General features: G+C 40.1%; 1 protein-coding gene across 2 annotated transcripts in view; it reads left to right on the forward strand.

The window, feature by feature from the left end:
• Positions 1-23,457, forward strand: part of VASH2 (vasohibin 2) — a 190,673-nt gene that overhangs the window by 128,958 nt on the left and 38,258 nt on the right. For both annotated transcript variants that reach the window (XM_053712470.1, XM_053712469.1), the window contains exon 7: positions 20,591-20,703. In XM_053712470.1, coding sequence (XP_053568445.1) covers positions 20,591-20,703 — 113 coding nt within the window. The remainder of the gene's footprint in view (positions 1-20,590; positions 20,704-23,457) is intronic.

Here is a 23,457-nt window from a genome sequence, read left to right on the forward strand (position 1 = left end):
TCCACCATGGACTCTGCCACTGAGACAGGACCTTCTGACTCAAGGTCCGTTCCAGCATCCAAATCTAGTTTCTCTGCGGCTGACTGCTTGGAGATTGAACGCTTGATCTTATCCAAGCGGGGTTTCTCGAAGTCGGTCATAGATACCTTGATTCAGGCTCAAAATCCTGTCACCAGGAAAATTTATCATAAGATATGGTGTAAATATCTTTATTGGTGCGAATCCAAAGGCTACTCATGGAGTAAGATCAGGATTCCTAGGATTTTGTCATTTCTCCAAGAAGGATTGGAGAAGGGGCTATCAGCTAGTTCCTTAAAGGGACAGATATCTGCTTTATCAATTCTACTGCACAAACGTCTGGCAGACATTCCAGACGTTCAGTCGTTCTGTCAGGCTTTAGTTAGAATCAAGCCTGTGTTTAGACCTGTTGCTCCGCCATGGAGTTTGAATTTAGTTCTTAAAGTTCTTCAAGGGGTTCCGTTTGAACCTATGCATTCCATAGATATTAAGCTTCTATCTTGGAAAGTTCTGTTTTTAGTTGCTATCTCTTCGGCTCGAAGAGTTTCTGAACTATCTGCATTGCAATGCGACTCACCTTATCTTGTTTTCCATGCTGATAAGGTGGTTTTGCGTACCAAACCTGGATTCCTTCCTAAGGTTGTGGAAATTGTTGTTCCTTCTCTGTGTCCTAATCCTTCTTCTCAGAAGGAGCGTCTGTTGCACAACTTGGATGTGGTTCGTGCTTTGAAGTTTTACTTGCAAGCGACCAAAGATTTCCTTCAAACATCTTTGTTTGTTGTCTATTCTGGAAAACGTAGAGGTCAAAAAGCTACGGCTACCTCTCTTGCCTTTTGGCTGAAAAGCATCATCCGTTTGGCATACGAGACTGCTGGACAGCAGCCTCCTGAAAGAATTAAAGCTCACTCTACTAGAGCGGTGGCTTCCACATGGGCTTTTAAAAATGATGCTTCTGTTGAACAGATTTGTAAGGCTGTGACTTGGTCTTCGCTTCATACCTTTTACAAATTTGATACCTTTGCTTCTTCGGAGGCTATTTTTGGGAGAAAGGTTCTTCAAGCAGTGGTGCCTTCTGTTTAACCATCTGTCTTGTCCCTCCCGTTCATCCGTGTCCTGTAGCTTTGGTATTGTATCCCACAAGTAAAGGATGAATCCGTGGACTCGTCTTACCTTTATAGAAGAAAGGTAAATTTATGCTTACCTGATAAATTAATTTCTTCTATGGTAAGACGAGTCCACAGCCCGTCCTGTCATTTTAAGACAGATTATATTTTTTTTATTTAAACTCAGTCACCTCTGCACCTTGTAGTTTCTCCTTTTTCTTCCTGTACCTTCGGTCGAATGACTGGGGGGTGGAGCTAAGGGAGGAGCTATATAGACAGCTCTGCTGTGGTGCTCTTTGCCACTTCCTGTTAGGAAGGATAATATCCCACAAGTAAAGGATGAATCCGTGGACTCGTCTTACCATAGAAGAAATTAATTTATCAGGTAAGCATAAATTTACTTTTTAAGACACTTTAAATTCACTTCTATATTCAAATGTGCTTCATTCTCTTGGTATCCCTTGTTGAAAAAGAAGACACTCATATTCTCACTAGTGGGAACTAGCTGCTGATTGGTGCCTGCACACATTTATCCCTTGTGATTGGCTAACTAAATGTGTTCAGCTAGTTGCCAGTAGTGCAATGCTGTTCCTTCAGCAAAGGATAACAAGATGATGAAACAAATTTGATAATAGAAGTAAATTGGAAAGTTGTTTGATATTGTATGTTCTATCCAAATCATGAAAATATTTTTGGGGGTTTCCTGTCCCTTTACGGAATGGTTTGGTTAATAAAAACATGAAGCAGGTATATGCAGGGATGGTTCTAAGCCATAACTATGGGATGCAACATGTTGATAACAATGCTATATATATTCTATAACCCTATCTCCCTCCTTTACATATTATATTGCTTTGCGTAGAGCACTGAGCATGTAATAAAGACACTGGGCTAGATTCATAGATGCTTGTGAGGTGATTGAGGGCTCTTATTATAAAGACCATATGATATATTTTATACACATTTGTTAGTGGATGTTCCTGACATTAACTTCTGTCACTGTGCGCAGTACAAGATATCTCGCATATTAAACGAGCACCTCTTGCCCGGTTAAAACAATTACAACAGCAACATCTTGGAAAGAAACATGGTTAATACAAATATTTGTAAGTGTAAAATATTCACATCTGGAGAGAACAGAAGGGGCCTTGCAGACACATACCGTGTGTTTGTGTGTGTGTGTGGGGGGGGGGGGGGGAGTTTGACTGTAAGTGTTCTAGGGATGTGGTTTGGATTTTTCACCTACACAAATGCCACGCATGTGTCCCTGTGCAATGTCATGTGCTTGTGTCTCGCTAATTCAAAGCTGATGAGGTTTGTTTTTTTTTAACTTAAAACTTTATTTAAGTTTTATTTTGTGCATATGTTAGGGTGGACTGATTTATCAAGGGTGTTTTTTCCCCATTTTATTTTATTTGTTTTGTGGGGTGTTGAAGGCTTTTTTATGATTCCTGTGTCCTTTACAGTGGAACATGTTCTATGTGCCAAGTAAATAGTTATGAGATAGATGCTGCATTGATTATAATAGTCACCCACATCTTGCGGATGTGACATATTGCCGTACAAATCTTTTTGAAATGTGGGGTGATGTGGCACCAGATTTGTTGCACTAGATCAGTGCTCTTTAATTCCAGTTCACAAGTACCCCTAACAGGAAAGATTTTGATGATATCTAAACTAAAGCACAGGTGAAATAATCAGCTGACCAGTAACCCTGGTTACTAACCTGTTCTCACCTACCTGCTGATTATTTCACCTGTGCTCTAGTTTAGATATAGTGAACATCTGGCCTGTTGGGGGTCCTAAGGACTGGAGTTGAGAACTACTGCACTAGATATTTATTTTGCAATTGGCTTTTATTGAATCTAGACCACTCAAGTACAAATTCAGGCTATCTGGCACCTTTGAGATTTGGATACGCTACACTAATGAATGGGCAAACATATCCCCCAGAATCCACTGGGTGAAAGCTATGTCATGTAACAATAAAGAGAGGCATATCATGGAAAATATAGTAAACGTTTGTATCAAAAGCTGAGGATAGATGCAGGAAAATCAGTAGGGTGAATCGACTTTATGATATTATTCATTACCTCTTTCAATAGAGTGCAGTGATCCGTTAATGGTACTTCATTTTTCAGCTAATGTGAGAGTTGCTATAACTTACCCTGCATATGTTCAACCATGGAGTCCTTAAAAATGAAAGTTACATTAGTCAGTCAGAGTCATTTGCACACACCATATGGAAGGCTTGCCCAGATGTCTTATCAAAGCAAAGGAAATTAACTTTATTTTTAGGAACGCAAAGAAGGAAGCAGAACAAAAAAGGACTAATAGTTATTATCTTTATTATTCTATGAAAAGCCTTAAAGGGACATGTAACTTAAATTTCTTATTTCATGATTTATATAGAGTATACAATTTTAAACTTCATTCCAATTTACTTCTATTAACTAATTTGCTTCAGTATTTAGATATTCTTTGTTGAAGAACTAACAGTGCACATGAGTGAGCCAGTCACACGAGGCATCTATGTGCAGCCACCAATCAGCAGCTACTGAGCCTATTTAGATATGTTTTTCAACAAAGGATTTCAAGAGATTTAAGCAAATTAGATCATAGAAGTACATTGGAAAGTTGTTTAAAATCGCATTCTCTTTCTAAATCATGAAAGAAAAAAAATTGGGTTTAGTGTCCCTTTAACCCCTTAACGACCAAGGACGTACGCCACACGTCCTCAAAAAAAATACAGTTAATGACAGAGGACGTGTGGCGTACATCCTTGGTCTGGAAAGCGGCTGGAAGCGATCCTGCTCGCTTCCAGTTGCTTTCCGGTTATTGCAGTGATGCCTCGATATTGAGGCATCCTGCAATAACCTTTTTTAGCAATCCGGTGCAGAGAGAGCCCCTCTCTGCACCGGACATCACCGGCTAAATTCGTTGGTGGGTGGGAGCCGGTTCGGGAGGCGGGTGGCGGCCATCGATGGCCTTGATGATGTGTGGGGGGCGGGATCGTGGGCGGGGGTGATCGGAGGCGCGCACGGGCGCGCGCGTGCACGGGGAGGGAGCGGGTGGGAACCGCTACACTACAGAAAAAAAGGTGTATTAAAAGTTAAAAAGTTAATAAAAAAATAGTATTTATATATATATATATAAAATACATTAGTCAGGGGGTGGGGGATTGGTCTGTGGGGGGGGGGAAGCTACACTACAGAAAAATAACATAATAATTAAAAAAAAAAACATTTTTCTTGCAAACTGGGTACTGGCAGACAGCTGCCAGTACCCAAGATGGCCCCCAATAAGGCAGAGGGGGGGGGGGTTAGAGAGCTGTTTTGGGGGGGATCAGGGAGGTTGGGGGCTAAGGGGGGATCCTACAAAGTAGCATATGTAAATATGCTAAAAATGTATTATTAAAAAAAACAAAAAAAAAAAACACTTATTTTAGTACTGGCAGACTTTCTGCCAGTACTTAAGATGGCGGGGACAATTGTGGGGTGGGGGAGGGAAGGGAGCTGTTTGGGAGGGATCAGGGGGTCAGATGTGTCAGGTGGGAGTCTGATCTCTACACTAAAGCTAAAATTAACCCTGCAAGCTCCCTACAAACTACCTAATTAACCCCTTCACTGCTAGCCATAATACACGTTTGATGCGCAGCAGCACTTAGCGGCCTTCTAATTACCAAAAAGCAACGCCAAAGTCATATATGTCTGTTATTTCTGAACAAAGGGGATCCCAGAGAACCATTTACAACCATTTGTGCCATAATTGCACATGCTGTTTGTAAATAATTTTAGTGAGAATCCTAAAATTGTGAAAAATTTTGCGTTTTTTTTAATTTGATTGCATTTGGCGGTGAAATGGTGGCATGAAATATACCAAAATGGGCCTAGATCAATACTTGGGGTTGTCTACTACACTACACTGAAGCTAAAATTAACCCTAGAAGCTCCCTACATGCTCCCTAATTAACCCCTTCACTGCTGGGCATAATACACGTGTGGTGCGCAGTCGCATTTAGCAGCCTTCTAATTAGTAAAAAGCAAAACCAAAGCCATATATGTCTGCTATTTATGAACAAAGGGGATCCCAGAGAAGCATTTACAACCATGTATGCTATAATTGCATAAGTTTTTTGTAAATAATTTCAGTGAGAAACCTAAAGTTTGTGAAAAAAATTGTGAAAAAGTGAACAATTTTTTTTTATTTGATCGCATTTGGCGGTGAAATGGTGGCATGAAATATACCAAAATGGGCCTAGATCAATACTTTGGGGTGTCTTCTAAAAAATATATATACATGTCAATGGATATTCAGGGATTCCTGAAAGATATCAGTGTCCCAATGTAACTATCGCTAATTCTGAAAAAAAGTGGTTTGGAAATAGCAAAGTGCTACTTGTATTTATGGCCCTATAACTTGCAAAAAAAGCAAAGAACATGTAAACATTGGGTATTTCTAAACTCAGGACAAAATTTAGAAACTATTTAGCATATGTTTTTTTTGGTGGTTGTAGATGTATAACAGATTTTGGGGGTCAAAGTTAGAAAAAGTGTGTTTTTTTCCATTTTTTCCTCATATTTTATAATTTTTTTTATAGTAAATTATAAGATATGATGAAAATAATGGTATATTTTGAAAGTCCATTTAATGGCGAGAAAAACGCTATATAATATGTGTGGGTACAGTAAATGAGTAAGAGGAAAATTACAGCTAAACACAAACACAGCAGAAATGTAAAAATAGCCTTGGTCCCAAACGGACAGAAAATGGAAAAGTGCTGTGGTCATTAAGGGGTTAAGGGCGGCATAATATCATAATATGTTCTAAAACTGTCCAGTGGCTCAGGGCCAGATTTAGGTAAGGTTGCATAGTACCCTCTATCTGATGTTCTCCCCTCTTGATAGCCCACCTACCAAAAGTACCCAAAGCACACATTTTAGTTTCACTTTTTTCTGGATCCACAAAAACTATCAAACACATTTTTCCCAGGGGCTGCAATAGCTAGTGCAATAGCTAGTGCAATTTTTTTTTTCTTTCATGATCCAGATAGAGCATGTGATTTTATTTTAAAAAAAATTTTTATTAATTTTTTTAAAACAAACAGCAACATCAAGAAATAAACAATTGGTACCAATTGCCAATACTGAACGCTTATTAAACAGAAAAACTCAAAACATACAATTGATTCTGAATGTTTGTTGCAAAATTATATTAACCAAGTACATACTCGTACATGCAAAAATATCTTAGGACTTATAACAATTCTTAAATCAATTAGAGGTATGGGGACGAGAAGGGGAAAGAAGGAGAGGAAAAAAAAAATCAGTGCAGGCCATATACAAAAAAATGATAAAAAAAAATTAGGGGACAATAGCCTATTGTCCATAAGTGGGGGGGAAAAGAGTATTCTTCTTGTCTTTTTTTTTTTTTCCTCCCCCTTTTTCTTTTACTTTTGGTGTTTATAAACCCACCCTCACAGTTGTGAACAAGAAGAAAAAAAAAATCCTCTTGCAATTCATAGATTAATACAACAGATATATGACTATTCCTGTATTATTACATGATACACGAAATCTGTTGGAATTGGCTTTTCCCCAATTTTAACCAAAACAATAACCTATGACAAGACTAAACACAACAGAAAAACAAACCCCCCCCCCCCCCGCAAAACAGAAACAAAGCAGACAACAAAGGAAAAAAAAAAGGGAGGAGAGGAGAAAGGGAAGGGGGAGAGTAAGGAGAAGGATGTGTGGAGAATATATGAGTACAAAGAAATTACCATACACCCAGCAGTACCAGTTCTGAGTTTCTGAATGGATAAATTAGATGGTCAATTTCATTGGTCGGAAAGGTTTTAATTAAAAGTTACCATTTCATAAAGAACTTGCTTATGTTACGTTCATCATTTAAATTTGTATGAATTTGTATCAATCTGTTCTAGAATGCATTGTTTCTTCAGGCAGTTCTCAATCTCCGTAATACTGGGAATCGTATTCTCTTTCCATTTTTTTGAAAATTAAATGTCTTGCTGCTAGTATGAACATGTTGATAATTTTCTTAGCGCGATGATTCTTTTCATCTATCCATAGGAACACTATATGTGTCAGTGAGAGAACCAGAGGAGAGATCCACAACACCTTGTTAAACCAATACTCTAATTTAAGCCAAAAACGTCTGGTTTTTGGCCATTCCCATACCATATGCAGAAGATTAGCCGAGAAACATTTTGGACACTTATTAAAGTTAAGGTTACCGCATTTGAAGGCTTTATCGAGCGTATAATAAGTCATGAAGAGTAATTTAATATGGGATTCTCTCCAAGAAGAGGAGAGGGTGACTCACGAGACTTCGGAAATAGAAGATTGTATGAGAGTAGCATCCACTTCACTAAGAAGGGCCACTAGTGCCCATTTGGAAGAGATTTTTTCCAAATTAGTAGCACCCTTAAGGGAATTGAGAGATTGGTAACAAGTGGAGATTGACATATGTCCATTCTTCACTAATAAGAGCCAATTTTCCAGACTCCCCAGGGACCAATTCCAGCCACAGTCATTTGTCAGTTTTAGAGCAAAATGCCTAGCTTGTAGGTAGGCAAAGAAATCTTTTTGGGGAAGATTAAATTCTCCCCTAATAGAGGCAAAAGTTTTAACACACCTTCTCTCAGTATCTAAAAAATGGACAACCATAACAAGACCCAAGTTATGCCACCTCTGAAAGAGTGCCGATTGCAGCCCCGCTTGAAATTGGGGATTCCCCATCAAGGGCATATATTTAGAAACCCTTCCCTCCACTTCTAGAAGACTACAAATCTTCCTCCAAGCCTGGGTCGGATTGGAAATAGATCTATCTAACCTTGGGGTTACATCGAATTAGTGCCACAGGGAGGTGTGGGAAGGTTACATTGCTCTCCAGCTCATTATCCATTACATAATCTCTAGAAAAGATCCAATCAGTCACTATTTGCGCAAAGAAATACATAGTTATATAGTTGGAGGTCTGGCAGAGCAAGGCCCCCAAACTTCTCGGGCAAAGAAAGTTTAGGTAATGAAATTCTAGGTTTGTTATTCTGCCAAATGAACCCTCTCAAAGTGGTGTTAAACTTCCTGATGTCTTTCCCTTTTAAAATCAATGGGATGTTCTGGAGTATATATAGAAGTTTAGGAAGAAGGATCATCTTATACAAGGCAATACGGCCTGAAATAGAGAAAGTATTTGCCAATTTTTCATGGTTTCTTTAATTTTGTTCAGTACCGGAAGGATATTGAGGGTATACCAGGTATCCGGATTGGAAGATATTACAATGCCCAAGTATGTAAATGAGTCAGAGACTATTCTAAAAGTTAAATTCATGGGTGAGTCTTTAGTATGTTTTATCCATAATAGCTCAGACTTTGTGGTATTTACCCTGTGGCCTGAAAATGAACCAAATTGATCAATAATTGATAAAAGTCTTGGTATACTGGTTTGAGTGTTCGTAGTGTAGATTAGAATATCATCGGCATAAGGAGCTATTTTAAGCTCTTTCTTACCTATCCTAATGCCTTCCATTTGTTGTCTAATCATTATAGCCAAAGGTTCAATTGCAACATCAAAAAGAAGGGGGGAGAGGGGGCACCCCTGCCTGGTACCTCTTCTTAGCCTTATATCTGCAGATACCCTGCCATTTACCACCAGTCTTGTGCAGGCGTTGTTATATATCAGTAAACTTGAGGAACTTGCCGCTGAACCCAAATCTAGAAAGGGTATAGAACAGGTGGTCATAATGAACTGAGTCAAATGCCTTTTCAGCTTCAATTGAGATAATTGCCAAGTCAGGGGTGCCCTCTCCCCCTCCCCGGCCCAACTTTTCTAAGTGTTGAAGTAATCTATGGTGACCAAGTGTTCCCTTATTTTTGCCAAGGAATTCCTGTTAGACAAGAATCCGGCTTGGTTTTTGTGGATGATGTTAGGGAGAAGGATTTGTAGTCTTCAAGCCAGGATAGAAGTAAGTAACATATAGTCCATGTTCAGGAGGGCTATAGGTCTATATGACTCTTTCTTAGCCGGATATTTCTCTTGCTTTAAGATAAGAGTAGTAAAAGAAGCAACAAAATTAGGTGAGGCCGAATTACCTTCAATGTACATGTCATTGAAGAGCCTAGCAAGATATGGAACAATTAGGGGAGAAAAAATCTTGTAGATTCGTTGGGAAGGGCATCAGGTCCTGAGGCTTTATTTATGTTTAGTTCCTGAATAGCTTTAAGTATTTCTAACTCAGATATAGGAGAATTCAAGGTTTAGGTTAGATCAGGTGTTGTGGTCGGGAAGAAGATCTTGCTCCAAAAATCCTCACGCTTGTGGTTATTTGATGGTTTGAGTGAATATAAATCTTGGTAATAGTCTGAAAAAATCATTAAGGCCTCCTCTGACGTTATAGAAGTTTTACCTTCATTTTGAAGAGATTCAATCAGAGCTGGGCCTTTGTCTCTGTTGACTAGATTTGCAAGAAGTTTCCCTGCTTTACTTCCATATCGAAGTAGTTTAGCTTGTAGTTTTAGATCTTTCTGAGTAGACCTGTGAATAAGGAAGGTGTCCCTTTCCTTTTTGACTCGTGTGTACCTTACCCAAGCTTCTGGAGTTTTCTCTAACAGGAAATGATTATATGAGTTGGATAGTGACTTCAAGACTTCTTTTTTCCTTAACTTAAATTTCTTGGTTATATTGATATTGTAGGCTAATATCTCGCCTCTAATAATCGCTTTAGCGGCTTCCCAAAAAATGGCGGGACGATTAACATAGTCCTGATTAAAATGGGCATATTCCTCAAATTTGAGTTTGAGACAATTTTTGAACTTAAAGTCTGAAGATAAATAATTAGGAAAATAGAACCGATGGTTTTTGGAAGCCGGCTGAAATTCAAGAAATATAGGAGCGTGGTCAGAGACTGAAGTATGACCTAGTGGAGATGTCTTCTCTGCCACCTTGGAGGTTGGCTCTGAGGAAGGACCTTCTAACTCTAGGTCCATTCCTCCATCCAAATCTCATTTCTCTGAAGCTGACTGCTTGGAGATTGAACGCTTAGTTCTGGCTAAGCGTGGGTTTTCTGAGTCAGTCATTGAGACCATGCTGCAGGCTTGCAAGCCTGTTACTCATAAAATTTACCATAAGTTATGGTGTAAATACATTTATTGGTGTGAATCCAAAGGCTACTCCTGGAGTAGGGTCAGGATTCCTAGGATTTTGTCCTTTCTCCAGGAAGGTCTGGAGAAAGGGCTGTCAGTCAGTCCTCTGAAAAGTCAGATTTCTGCTTTACCTATTCTTTTACATAAGCGTCTGGCAGAGGTGCCAGATGTTCAATCTTTTTGTCAGGCCCTGGTCAGAATCAGGCCTGTGTTTAAACCTGTTGCTCCTCCTTGGAGATAAATGAGTTACAAAGTCTGTAACAAAAAAGAGTGCTTTACCCCTGCAATTATTTAGGAAACATTCTCACTGAATAATACAGGAACGATTTTTAACCATTCATACTTTATTTTTATTGGTTTAACTATTCAATCATACACGTTTAAAAACACTTAAACTCTTTAGATATTGATATATAGCATAGATGTTTTTCAAGGACATACTTGAAAACGAGAGAAATCTCAATGTATCCTTCCTGGTAAAATATTTTATAAATAAATAAATAATACCTCTGAGAATCAAGTATCTATATGTGAAACATTATACTTGGTTTGTATGATATCAAGTAGTCGGATACAAACATTATCTTTTGTAGCCAGCCAATAAATTCAGAAATAATGCTGTAACAAGAGGACCTGTTAATATGTGGGATGTCAGATTATGAGATTAAAGATATCTAGCTAATACTCTATCTGTAATTATAAAGTCCTTGCTTGCACAGTTAACTTTAGCATAGCTGCTCAATGTAATAGATTCTGTCTGATTGAACTCTCTCAATATCAATCTATAGCATAGGTATGTGAATAATACCTCTGACAGTCATGTATCTAAATATGAAACATTGTACTTGGTTTGTATAATATCAAGCAGTTAGATACAAACAATATTTTTTGCAGCCGGCTATTAATAAATTCAGAAATAATGCTGTAACAAGAGGACCTGTTAATATGTTGGATGATTGCGAGATAGCTAATAAGCTAATACTCGAAGAGTTTCAGAACTCTCGGCTTTGCCGTGTGATTCGCCTTGCCTTATCTTTCAGGTGGATAAGGTGGTTCATCGTACTAAATTGGGGTTCCTTCCTAAAGTGGTTTCGGATAGGAATATTAATCAGGAAATTGTTTTCCCTTCTCTCTGTCCCAATCCTTCTTCTCATAAAGAACGTCTGTTGCACAACTTGGATGTTGTGCGTGCTCTAAAATTCCTACAGGCGACTAAGGATTTTCAGCAGTCTTCTGCCCTGTTTGTTTGTTTCTCAGGAAAGCGTAAGGGTCAAAAGGCTAATGCTGCTTCTCTTTCCCTCTGGTTGAGAAGTATAATTTGTTTTGCTTATGAGACTGCTGTACAGCAGCCTCCTGAGAGAATTACAGCTCATTCCACTACGGCTGTCTCCTCTTCTTGGGCTTTCAAAAATGAAGCTTCTGTGGAACAGATTTGCAAGGCTGCAACTTGGTCCTCTCTGCATACTTTTTCAGAATTTTACAAATTTGATACTTTTGCCTCATCTGAGGCTTCTTTTAGGAGAAAGGTCCTTCAAGCGGTGGTGCCTTCTGTTTAGGTCTGACTGTCTTGTTCTCCCTCCCTATTCATTCCGTGTCCTCTAGCTTGGGTATTGGTTCCCACTAAAAATTGAATGACGTTGTGGGTTCTCCATATCTTAGGAAAGAGAACAAAATTTATGCTTACCACGACCCCGCCCTTTCTTAAGACAGTTATTTTTTTACTAATCCCCAGGCACCTCTACACCTTTGTGTTATTCCTTTTTCTATTTCCCTTCGGTCACATGACTGGGGATTATGGGTAGGGGAGTGACACTTAACAGCTTTGCTGTGGTGCTCTTTGCTTCCTCCTGCTGGCCAGAAGTGATATTCCCACTAGTAATTGAATGATGTAGTGGACTCTCCATAGAAAGAAATTTATCAGGTAAGCATAAATTTTGTTTTTTCTATGTACTTTTGTTTGGCTGTTTCAGCCTGCTCCCCTATCAGCTGTATCACTGTGGACTGTTCCACCTTCCACTTCCTGTGGATCTACAGCATTTACAGGACCTGCAGCGGCGGGGATAGTATATGAGGATTAAAATTGTATTGTTTGTCTGAATCATAAAAGGAAAAAAATTGGGTTTCATGTCCATTTAGGTACGTAAAGATCAAGTGTAAAAAGTAAATTAATTTACTTTATAGCTTGTCAAATTCTAGCAGACTAAACATCAAGACTGGCCAAGAAACCAACACCTAGCAACATGAGAACAGTCTTCACATCTCAGTTGCCTGAACGCTAGAATCTATCTGTTTCCATGAATGTTTCATATATTAAATGGCAACAAAAATGACTTTCATGTCAGAGATCAAGTTCTCACAACACACAAAACAAACAAAAAAAATAGTTTGATTTTTGGTTTGCGCTCTTTCTCAATCGGAAATTTGTAGCCCTAAGCTCTGAACTCCCCCATTATAACATACATAGAAGTATACTTTTGGCCCGTGGGATACAAAGATGATGGGCTCCAGTTATCAATCAGTGGACGCTACTTTGGAGCCCTTTAGGGGAAAGGCTCTGTCTTCCTGGAATTTTTAAATCAGTGGTCATTCGACCTCAACTTAACCTCTGCATGCAGAAGAGCAGTGGGAGGTGCTACACAAGGATTTCCTTGTGCAATGTGGCAGCGAACATACAGTGTCTGCTTCCTGTTCCAAGCAATCCCAGGTGGACAGGTTACCTAGTTGGGAACCTAATCCATCCATAATTTGATAAATGTGGGCTGTTGTGTTAACACACAAGTTCTCTATGCAAAGGGCCTCTGTCAGACAATTGTGTTAAATCTCCAATTAGCTCTTCTAATTATCAATCCTTTACATTCATTTTTTTAAAGGCATAGGCTTTTATTGACATAAAAAATAGCACAGGCTCTCACTAAAGTAAATGCATCTGCTTTTAGGTATCGTATAAATAAATAAAAAACACTAGCCATATTGTAATATTTTAACCAATACTGCAATATTGGTTTCAGTTCCAAAGCAAAACAGTATTTTGAACGTGTGTGCTACTCTTTTATATGCATGATAGAAAATGTTGGAATACAATGTTTCTTTAAGATAGAATGCCCATTTGATAACAAGACAATGTTTATATTAAATGTAAACTTACCTTAAAAGGGCATGAAACCAAAAATTCTTCTTTCTCTTGTTAAGTGTATCCAGTCCACGGATCATCCATTACTTGTGGGATATATTCCCTTCCCAACAGGAAGTTGCAAGAGGATCACCCACAGCAGAGCTGCTATATAGCTCCTCCCCTCACATGTCATATCCAGTCATTCTCTTGCAACCCTCAACATAGATGGAGGTTGTGAGAGGACTGTGGTGTTTTATACTTAGTTTATTTCTTCAATCAAAAGTTTGTTATTTTTAAATGGCACCGGAGTGTGCTGTTTTTTTCTCAGGCAGTGGAAGAAGAATCTGCCTGCGTTTTCTATGATCTTAGCAGAAGTAACTAAGATCCACTTGCTGTTATCACACATTCTGAGGAGTGAGGTAACTTCAGAAAGGGAATGGCGTGCAGGTTTTCCTGCAACTAAGGTATGTGCAGTAAAAAAATTTTCTAAGGAATGGAATTGACTAAGAAAATGCTGCTGATACCGAAGTAATGTAAGTAAAGCCTTAAATGCAGTGAAAGCGACTGGTATCAGGCTTATTAATAGAGATATATACTCTTTAAAAAATGTGTTTTAAAACGTTTGCTGGCATGTTTAATCGTTTTTTAACGTACATTTGGTGATAAAACTTATTGGGGCATAATTTTTCCAAATGGCTGGCTTAATTTCTGCATAGAAACAGTTAACTGAGGCTTCCCACTGTTGTAATATGAGTGGGAGGGGCCTATTTTAGCGCTTTTTTTGCGCAGTAAAAATTCAGACTCAGACTTCCTGCTTCTTCCTGCATGATCCAGGACTTCTCTAAAGGGCTCAAAAGGCTTCAAAAGTCATATTGAGGGAGGTAATCAGTCACAGCAGAGCTGTGACAGTGTGTTTGACTGTTTTAAAAAACGTTTTTCTCTATTGTTTATCCGTTTTGGGTATTAAGGGGTTAATCATCCATTTGCTAACTTAATACATTTACTGTGAAAATTTGGTTGGTATAACTGCTTTGGTTCATTGTTATTTCAACTTGAGACAGGTTTTGTGCTTCTTAAAGGCGCAGTAGCGTTTTTTATATTGCTTGTAAACTTATTGTGAAGTGTTTTTCAAGCTTGCCAGTCTTATTGCTAGTCTGTTTAAACATGTCTGACATAGATGAATCTACTTGTTCATTATGTTTGAAAGCCAGTGTGGAGCCCCATAGGAATATGTGTACTAAATGTATTGATTTCACTTTAAATAATAAAGGTCAGTCTTTATCTATAAAAGAATTATCACCAGACGACGAGGGGGAAGTTATGCCGACTAACTCTCCTCACGTGTCAGTACCTTCGCCTCCCGCTCAGGGGGCGCATGCTATTATGGCGCCAAGTACATCAGAGACGCCCATAGCAATTACTTTACAGGACATGGCTACAATCATGAATAATACCCTGTCAGAAGTATTATCTAGATTGCCAGAATTGAGAGGCAAGCGCGATAGCTCTGGGATTAGGAGAGATGCAGAGCGCACGGTTCTGTAAGAGCCGTGTCTGATACTGCGTCACAGTTTGCAGAACATGAGGACGGAGAGCTTCATTCTGTGGGTGACGGATCTGATCCGGGGAAACCTGATTCAGAGATCTCTAATTTTGAATTTAAGCTTGAGAACCTCCGTGTATTGCTTGGGGAGGTTTTAGCTGCTCTGAACGACTGTAACACAGTTGCAATTCCAGAGAAATTGTGTAGGCTGGATAGATACTATGTGGTACCGGTGTGTACTGATGTTTTCCCTATACCTAAAAGGCTTACAGAAATTATTAGCAAGGAGTGGGATAGACCCAGTGTGCCCTTTTCCCCACCTCCTATATTTAGAAAAATGTTTCCAATAGACGCCACTACACGGGACTTATGGCAGACGGTCCCTAAGGTGGAGGGAGCAGTTTCTACTTTAGCAAAGCGTACCACTATCCCGGTTGAGGATAGTTGTGCTTTTTCGGATCCAATGGATAAAAAATTAGAAGGTTACCTTAAGAAAATGTTTGTTCAACAAGGTTTTATCCTGCAGCCCCTTGCATGCATTGCGCCTGTCACTGCTGCTGCGGCATTCTGGTTTGAGTCTCTGGAAGAGGCCATTCACACAGCTCCATTGGATGAAATTATGGACAAGCTTAAATCTTAAGCTAGCTAACTCATTTGTTTCTGATGCCATTGTACATTTGACTAAACTAACGGCTAAGAACTCCGGATTCGCCATCCAGTCGCGGAGGGCGCTATGGCTTAAATCCTGGTCAGCTGACGTGACTTCTAAATCTAAATTACTTAATATTCCTTTCAAGGGGCAGACCTTATTCGGGCCCGGCTTGAAGGAAATTATTGCTGACATTACTGGAGGTAAGGGGCATACCCTTCCTCAGGACAGGGCCAAATCAAAGGCCAAACAGTCTAATTTTCGTGCCTTTCGAAATTTCAAGGCAGGAGCAGCATCAACTTCCTCCGCTCCAAAACAGGAAGGAACTGTTGCTCATTTCAGACAGGCCTGGAAACCTAACCAGTCCTGGAACAAGGGCAAGCAGGCCAGAAAACCTGCTACTGACCCCAAGACAGCATGAAGGAATGGCCCCCTATCCGGAAACGGATCTAGTGGGGGGCAGACTTTCTCTCTTCACCCAGGCGTGGGCAAGAGATGTCCAGGATCCCTGGGCGTTGGAGATCATATCTCAGGGATATCTTCTGGACTTCAAGGCTTCTCCTCCTCAAGGGAGATTTCATCTTTCAAGATTATCAGAAAACCAGATAAAGAAAGAGGCATTCCTATGCTGTGTACAAGACCTCCTAGTAATGGGGGTAATCTACCCAGTTCCGCGGACGGAACAAGGACAGGGATTTTATTCAAATCTGTTTGTGGTTCCCAAGAAAGAGGGTACCTTCAGACCAATTTTGGACCTAAAGATCTTTAACAAATTCCTAAGAGTTCCATCATTCAAAATGGAAACTATTCGGACCATCCTGCCCATGATCCAAGAGGGTCAGTACATGACCACAGTGGACTTAAAGGATGCCTACCTTCACATACCAATTCACAAAGATCATCATCGGTTCCTAAGATTTGCCTTTCTAGACAGGCATTACCAATTTGTAGCTCTCCCCTTCGGGTTGGCTACGGCCCCGAGAATCTTTACAAAGGTTCTGGGCTCACTTCTGGCGCTTCTAAGACCGCGAGGCATAGCGGTGGCTCCGTATCTAGACGACATCCTGATACAGGCGTCAAGCTTTCAAATTGCCAAGTCTCATACAGAGATAGTTCTGGCATTTCTGAGGTCGCATGGGTGGAAGGTGAACGTGGAAAAGAGTTCTCTATCACCACTCACAAGAGTCTCCTTCCTAGGGATTCTTATAGATTCTGTAGAAATGAAAATTTACCTGACGGAGGCCAGGTTATCAAAACTTTTAAATGCTTGCCGTGTCCTTCATTCCATTCCACGCCCGTCAGTGGCTCAGTGCATGGAAGTAATCGGCTTAATGGTAGCGGCAATGGACATAGTGCCATTTGCACGCCTGCATCTCAGACCGCTGCAATTGTGCATGCTAGGTCAGTGGATTGGGGATTACTCAGATTTGTCCCCCCTACTAAATCTGGATCAAGACACCAGAGATTCTCTTCTCTGGTGGCTATCTCGGGTCCATCTGTCCAAGGGTATGACCTTTCGCAGGCCAGATTGGACGATTGTAACAACAGATGCCAGCCTTCTAGGCTGGGGCGCAGTCTGGAATTCCCTGAAGGCTCAGGGATCGTGGACTCAGGAGGAGAAACTCCTCCCAATAAATATTCTGGAGTTAAGAGCAATATTCAATGCTCTTCTAGCTTGGCCTCAGTTAGCAACACTGAGGTTCATCAGATTCCAGTCGGACAACATCACGACTGTGGCTAACCATCAAGGGGGAACCAGGAGCTCCCTAGCGATGTTAGAAGTCTCCAAGATAATTCGCTGGGCAGAGTCTCACTCTTGCCACTTGTCAGCGATCCACATCCCAGGCGTGGAGAACTGGGAGGCGGACTTTCTAAGTCGTCAGACTTTTCATCCGGGGGAGTGGGAACTCCATCCGGAGGTGTTTGCTCAACTGGTCCATCGTTGGGGCAAACCAGAACTGGATCTCATGGCGTCTCGCCAGAACGCCAAACTTCCTTGTTACGGATCCAGGTCCAGGGACCCGGGAGCGACGCTGATAGATGCTCTAGCAGCTCCTTGGTTCTTCAACATGGCTTATGTGTTTCCACCGTTTCCTCTGCTGCCTTGACTGATTGCCATGGTCAAACAGGAGAGAGCATCAGTGATTCTGATAGCGCCTGCGTGGCCACGCAGGACCTGGTATGCAGACCTAGTGGACATGTCGTCCTGTCCACCATGGACTCTACCTCTGAGACAAGACCTTCTAATACAAGGTCCTTTCAATCATCCAAATCTAATTTCCCTGAGACTGACTGCATGGAGATTGAACGCTTGATCCTATCAAAGCATGGCTTCTCCGAGTCAGTTATTGATACCTTAATACAGGCACGAAAGCCTGTTACCAGGAAAATCTACCATAAGATATGGCGTAAATACCTGTATTGGTGCGAATCCAAGAGTTACTCATGGAGTAAGGTTAGGATTCCTAGGATATTGTCCTTTCTCCAAGAGGGTTTGGAAAAAGGCTTATCAGCTAGTTCGTTAAAGGGACAGATTTCTGCTCTGTCTATTGTTTTACACAAGCGTCTGGCAGAAGTTCCAGACGTCCAGGCTTTTTGTCAGGCTTTGGCTAGGATTAAGCCTGTGTTTAAAACTGTTGCTCCTCCGTGGAGCTTAAACTTGGTTCTTAAGGTTCTTCAAGGAGTTCCGTTTGAACCCCTTCATTCCATTGATATTAAACTTTTATCTTGGAAAGTTCTGTTTTTGATGGCTATTTCCTCAGCTCGAAGAGTCTCGGAGTTATCTGCCTTACATTGCGATTCTCCTTATCTGATTTTCCATTCAGACAAGGTAGTTCTGCGTACTAAACCTGGGTTTTTACCTAAGGTGGTTTCTAACAGGAATATCAATCAAGAGATTGTTGTCCCATCATTGTGCCCTAATCCTTCTTCAAAGAAGGAACGTCTTTTGCATAATCTGGATGTAGTCCGTGCCTTGAAGTTCTACTTGCAGGCAACTAAAGATTTTCGTCAAACATCTGCCCTGTTTGTCGTTTATTCTGGACAGAGGAGAGGTCAAAAAGCTTCGGCAACCTCTCTCTCCTTTTGGCTTCGAAGCATAATACGCTTAGCCTATGAGACTGCTGGACAGCAGCCTCCTGAAAGGGTTACAGCTCATTCTACTAGAGCTGTGGCTTCCACCTGGGCCTTTAAGAATGAGGCCTCTGTTGAACAGATTTGCAAGGCTGCGACTTGGTCTTCGCTTCACACTTTTTCAAAATTTTACAAATTTGACACTTTTACTTCTTCGAAGGCTGTTTTGGGGAGAAAGGTTCTACAGGCAGTGGTTCCTTCCGTTTAAGTTCCTGCCTTGTCCCTCCCATCATCCGTGTACTTAAGCTTTGGTATTGGTATCCCACAAGTAATGGATGATCCGTGGACTGGATACACTTAACACGAGAAAACATAATTTATGCTTACCTGATAAATTTATTTCTCTTGTAGTGTATCCAGTCCACGGCCCGCCCTGTCTTTTAAGGCAGGTCTAAATTTTTAATTAAACTACAGTCACCACTGCACCCTATGGTTTCTCCTTTTTTGTCTTGTTTCGGTCGAATGACTGGATATGACATGTGAGGGGAGGAGCTATATAGCAGCTCTGCTGTGGGTGATCCTCTTGCAACTTCCTGTTGGGAAGGGAATATATCCCACAAGTAATGGATGATCCGTGGACTGGATACACTACAAGAGAAATAAATTTATCAGGTAAGCATAAATTATGTTTTTATGATTCAGATAGATTATACATTTTTAAACAACTATCTAATTTACTTCTGTTATCAATTTTGCTTCATTATCTTGGTATCTTTTATTGAAGAAGCCACAATGCACTCTTGGGAGCTAGCTGAACACATTTGTAAGCCAATAAAAATGGGTATCCAAGTTCAGCCACCAATCAGCATCTAGCTCCAAGCTCCTGAGCCTATCTAGATATGCTTTTCAATAAAAGATAATGAGATACTGAAGCAAATTAGATAAAATAAGTAAATTGGAAAGTTGTTTAAAATTGTATTTTCTATCTAAATCATGAAAGAGAATTTGTGTTTCATGTCCATTTAAGATCTAAGGGCCAGAGCTAGATTTCAAGTCAATTGCAATAGATAATGCATGGTGTGTTATTTTGTGATTGGCCTTGCACAATTATTATTATCAGTTATTTGTAGAGCCCCAACAGTTTCCACTGCGCTAATCAGTATTGCTTAGTTGTGTATTAAAAGTTGCAAGCATTTGAGTGCTCCTGATACAGCTATAACATGCCGTATTTTTTTCATGGCAAGCACAGAAGCGGTATTAGTGTGGTCATTGTACTCATATTATAGGTCGTCCGTTAATACATTTTATGCTCACAACTTCTGTAAACCTGGTAATGATTATTATTGCCTTCTGCTGTGCATTTAGATATACTTTAAAGGGACATAAATAAAAAACAATTATTTCATGATTGAGTAAGAGTATACCATTTTAACCACTTGTCAGTGTACTTCTGTAATTTGTTTCATTCGCTTAGTATCCTTTGTTGAAGAAGCAGCAATACACTACTGGGAGCTAGTTGAATGCACTGGGTGAGCCTATAAGATGAGGCATATATGTGCAGCCACCAATCAGAAGCTCCTGAGTCTACCTAGGTATCCTTTTCAACAAAAGAAATTAAGATAACAAAACAAATTAGATAATAGAAGTAAATTGGAAAGTTGTTTAAAATCACAAGCTCTAGCTGAATCATGAAGTTGATCATTAATAATTAAGGCTTAACAAATGTGAAACAAAGGTCAATTATATGTTTAAAAGATGGTTTGAGGTGTTGGGGAAGGGTAATAGGGATAAAGTATGAAACTACATTTAAGTAATGTTAAAGCTCCATAACATCTGCATTTTTTGTGCTTGACTTATTGACTTACAGTAAGTCCTAAGTGTTCAGTAATAATGTAAATAATTGTCTATTCTTTTTCTTTCTTCTCACAGATATTAAAGTCATCAAGTGCACAATCTCCTGTGAAAGAAAGAAGAGGAAAATCCATGTCCCCACCACGTGGCCGCATTAGCCCACAGAGACGTGTCTGTAGGAGAGATAAATCGTAAGTATTTTCATTTGATTGCATGAGAGGTGAACAAAGTGGACAAAGACCACTGACTCATATATAAGCTTTCCCTTAAAGGGATATAGAAATCAATAGTATTCTCAGGACATAGAACCTTGGCGTAATGCTGCAAACCACTTTGTAATGTAGTGTGTTAAAGAAGTGACAATAGGGTGAGCTTGTGGCACCTAGCAATGCAAAAAAGTGACCAAAGCATACTTTGTTTATAAGCACCACTGTTAGTGCAAAGATCGGCACCAAACATGTTTATATGGTAACAATCTTTGCAACAAAAAAGGGTTAATGCAGCCTTTACATTTTTTTAACGCTTTTTAGTGGCAGCTGCTGCACGATAGTAGGCTAGGGTTGTCCCTTTAAGAAATATTTGAAAGTCAGAAATGAATATGGTCACAGGCAGAGTAAATTAACCCCACAGCTATTTTGTCACAGCTAAGCCACCCCCGGTGAGTCTGTGACTTAGTTCAGTCGGTGCTAGCAATATAAATAAAATTCTTTAGTCTGTACTAGATCCAGAAAATGACCCTTTTTTGTTACCCATACTAATCTATCTCCAATGCTACCACAAGGCCCTCATTAAAATCCAGACTCATTTTATTAAAACGCAAAAAAACACAATACTATCTCTTCAGTAATGTAGTTCAGTTATTGGACAAAACTGAAATTGACAAACAGAAATTACACATTGCAAACAGATAAAAAAAAAAAAAGAGAACATTAAAGTATTTATTATTTCCAATCAGCCAATCGGATTCCAATCAGCCAATCGGATTGAACTTGATTCTGATTGGCTGATTCCATCAGCCAATCAGAATATTCCTACCTTAATTCCGATTGGCTGATAGAATCCTATCAGCCAATCGGAATTCGAGGGACGCCATCTTGGATGACGTCCCTTAAAGGAACAGTCATTCTTCAGTTGGACGTCGCCGGATGAAGATGGGTCCGCGGTGGAGGTCTTCAGGATGGAGCCGGTCCTCATCGGATGAAGATAGAAGATGCCGCTTGGAAGAAGATGGTTGCCGGTCCGGATCTACTCTTCTTCCCGGATAGGATGAAGACTTTGGACCCTCTTCTGGACTTCTTCAGCCATCGGATGATGGATGTCTAGCCCCCTCTTGGGTTGGATGAAGATATCGGAGCCAGGACGGATCGGTGAACCTGGTATGGTGAAGACAAGGTAGGATGATCTTCAGGGGCTTAGTGTTTATTTAAGGGGGGTTTGGGTTAGATTAGGGGTATGTGGGTGGTGGGTTGTAATGTTGGGGGGGTTATTGTATGTTTCTCCAACATAGGTGTGTCCGGTCCACGGCGTCATCCTTACTTGTGGGATATTCTCTTCCCCAACAGGAAATGGCAAAGAGCCCAGCAAAGCTGGTCACATGATCCCTCCTAGGCTCCGCCTACCCCAGTCATTCTCTTTGCCGTTGTACAGGCAACATCTCCACGGAGATGGCTTAGAGTTTTTTAGTGTTTAACTGTAGTTTTTATTATTCAATCAAGAGTTTGTTATTTTAAAATAGTGCTGGTATGTACTATTTACTCTGAAACAGAAAAGAGATGAAGATTTCTGTTTGTATGAGGAAAATGATTTTAGCAACCGTTACTAAAATCCATGGCTGTTCCACACAGGACTGTTGAGAGGAATTAACTTCAGTTGGGGGAACAGTGAGCAGTCTTTTGCTGCTTGAGGTATGACACATTCTAACAAGACGATGTAATGCTGGAAGCTGTCATTTTCCCTATGGGATCCGGTAAGCCATTTTTATTCAGACAGTAAATAAGGGCTTCACAAGGGTTTATTAAGACTGTAGACATTTTCTGGGCTAAATCGATCATATTTACACATATTTAGCCTTGAGGAATCATTTAATCTGGGTATTTTTTGTAAAATAATATCGGCAGGCACTGTTTTAGACACTTTATTCTATAGGGGCTTTCCCTAATCATAGTCAGAGCCTCATTTTCGCGCCGGTATGGCGCACTTGTTTTTGAGAACAGCATGGCATGCAGCTGCATGTGTGTGGAGCTCTGATACATAGAAAAGTCTTTCTGAAGGCATCATTTGGTATCGTATTCCCCTTTGGGCTTGGTTGGGTCTCAGCAAAGCAGATTCCAGGGACTGTAAAGGGGTTAAATATAAAAACGGCTCCGGTTCCGTTATTTTAAGGGTTAAAGCTTCCAAATTTGGTGTGCAATACTTTTAAGGCTTTAAGACACTGTGGTGAAATTTTGGTGAATTTTGAACAATTCCTTCATACTTTTTCGCAATTGCAGTAATAAAGTGTGTTCAGTTTAAAATTTAAAGTGACAGTAACGGTTTTATTTTAAAACGTTTTTTGTGCTTTGTTATCAAGTTTATGCCTGTTTAACATGTCTGAACTACCAGATAGATTGTGTTCTGACTGTGGGGAAGCCAATAGATGTGATTTATGTCATAAAAAATTTAGTAAAAATGATGCCCAAGATGATTCCTCAAGTGAGGGGAGTAAGCATGGTACTGCATCATCCCCTCCTTCGTCTACACCAGTCTTGCCCATACAGGAGGCCCCTAGTACATCTAGCGCGCCAATACTCCTTACTATGCAACAATTAACGGCTGTAATGGATAATTCTATCAAAAACATTTTAGCCAATATGACCACTTATCAGCGAAAGCGCGACTGCTTTGTTTTAGAAAATACTAAAGAGCATGAGGACGCTGATGATATTGTTTCTCAAGGGCCCCTACAC

Source organism: Bombina bombina, chromosome 4 (assembly GCF_027579735.1).
Source record: "Bombina bombina isolate aBomBom1 chromosome 4, aBomBom1.pri, whole genome shotgun sequence".
NCBI lineage: Eukaryota > Metazoa > Chordata > Amphibia > Anura > Bombinatoridae > Bombina > Bombina bombina.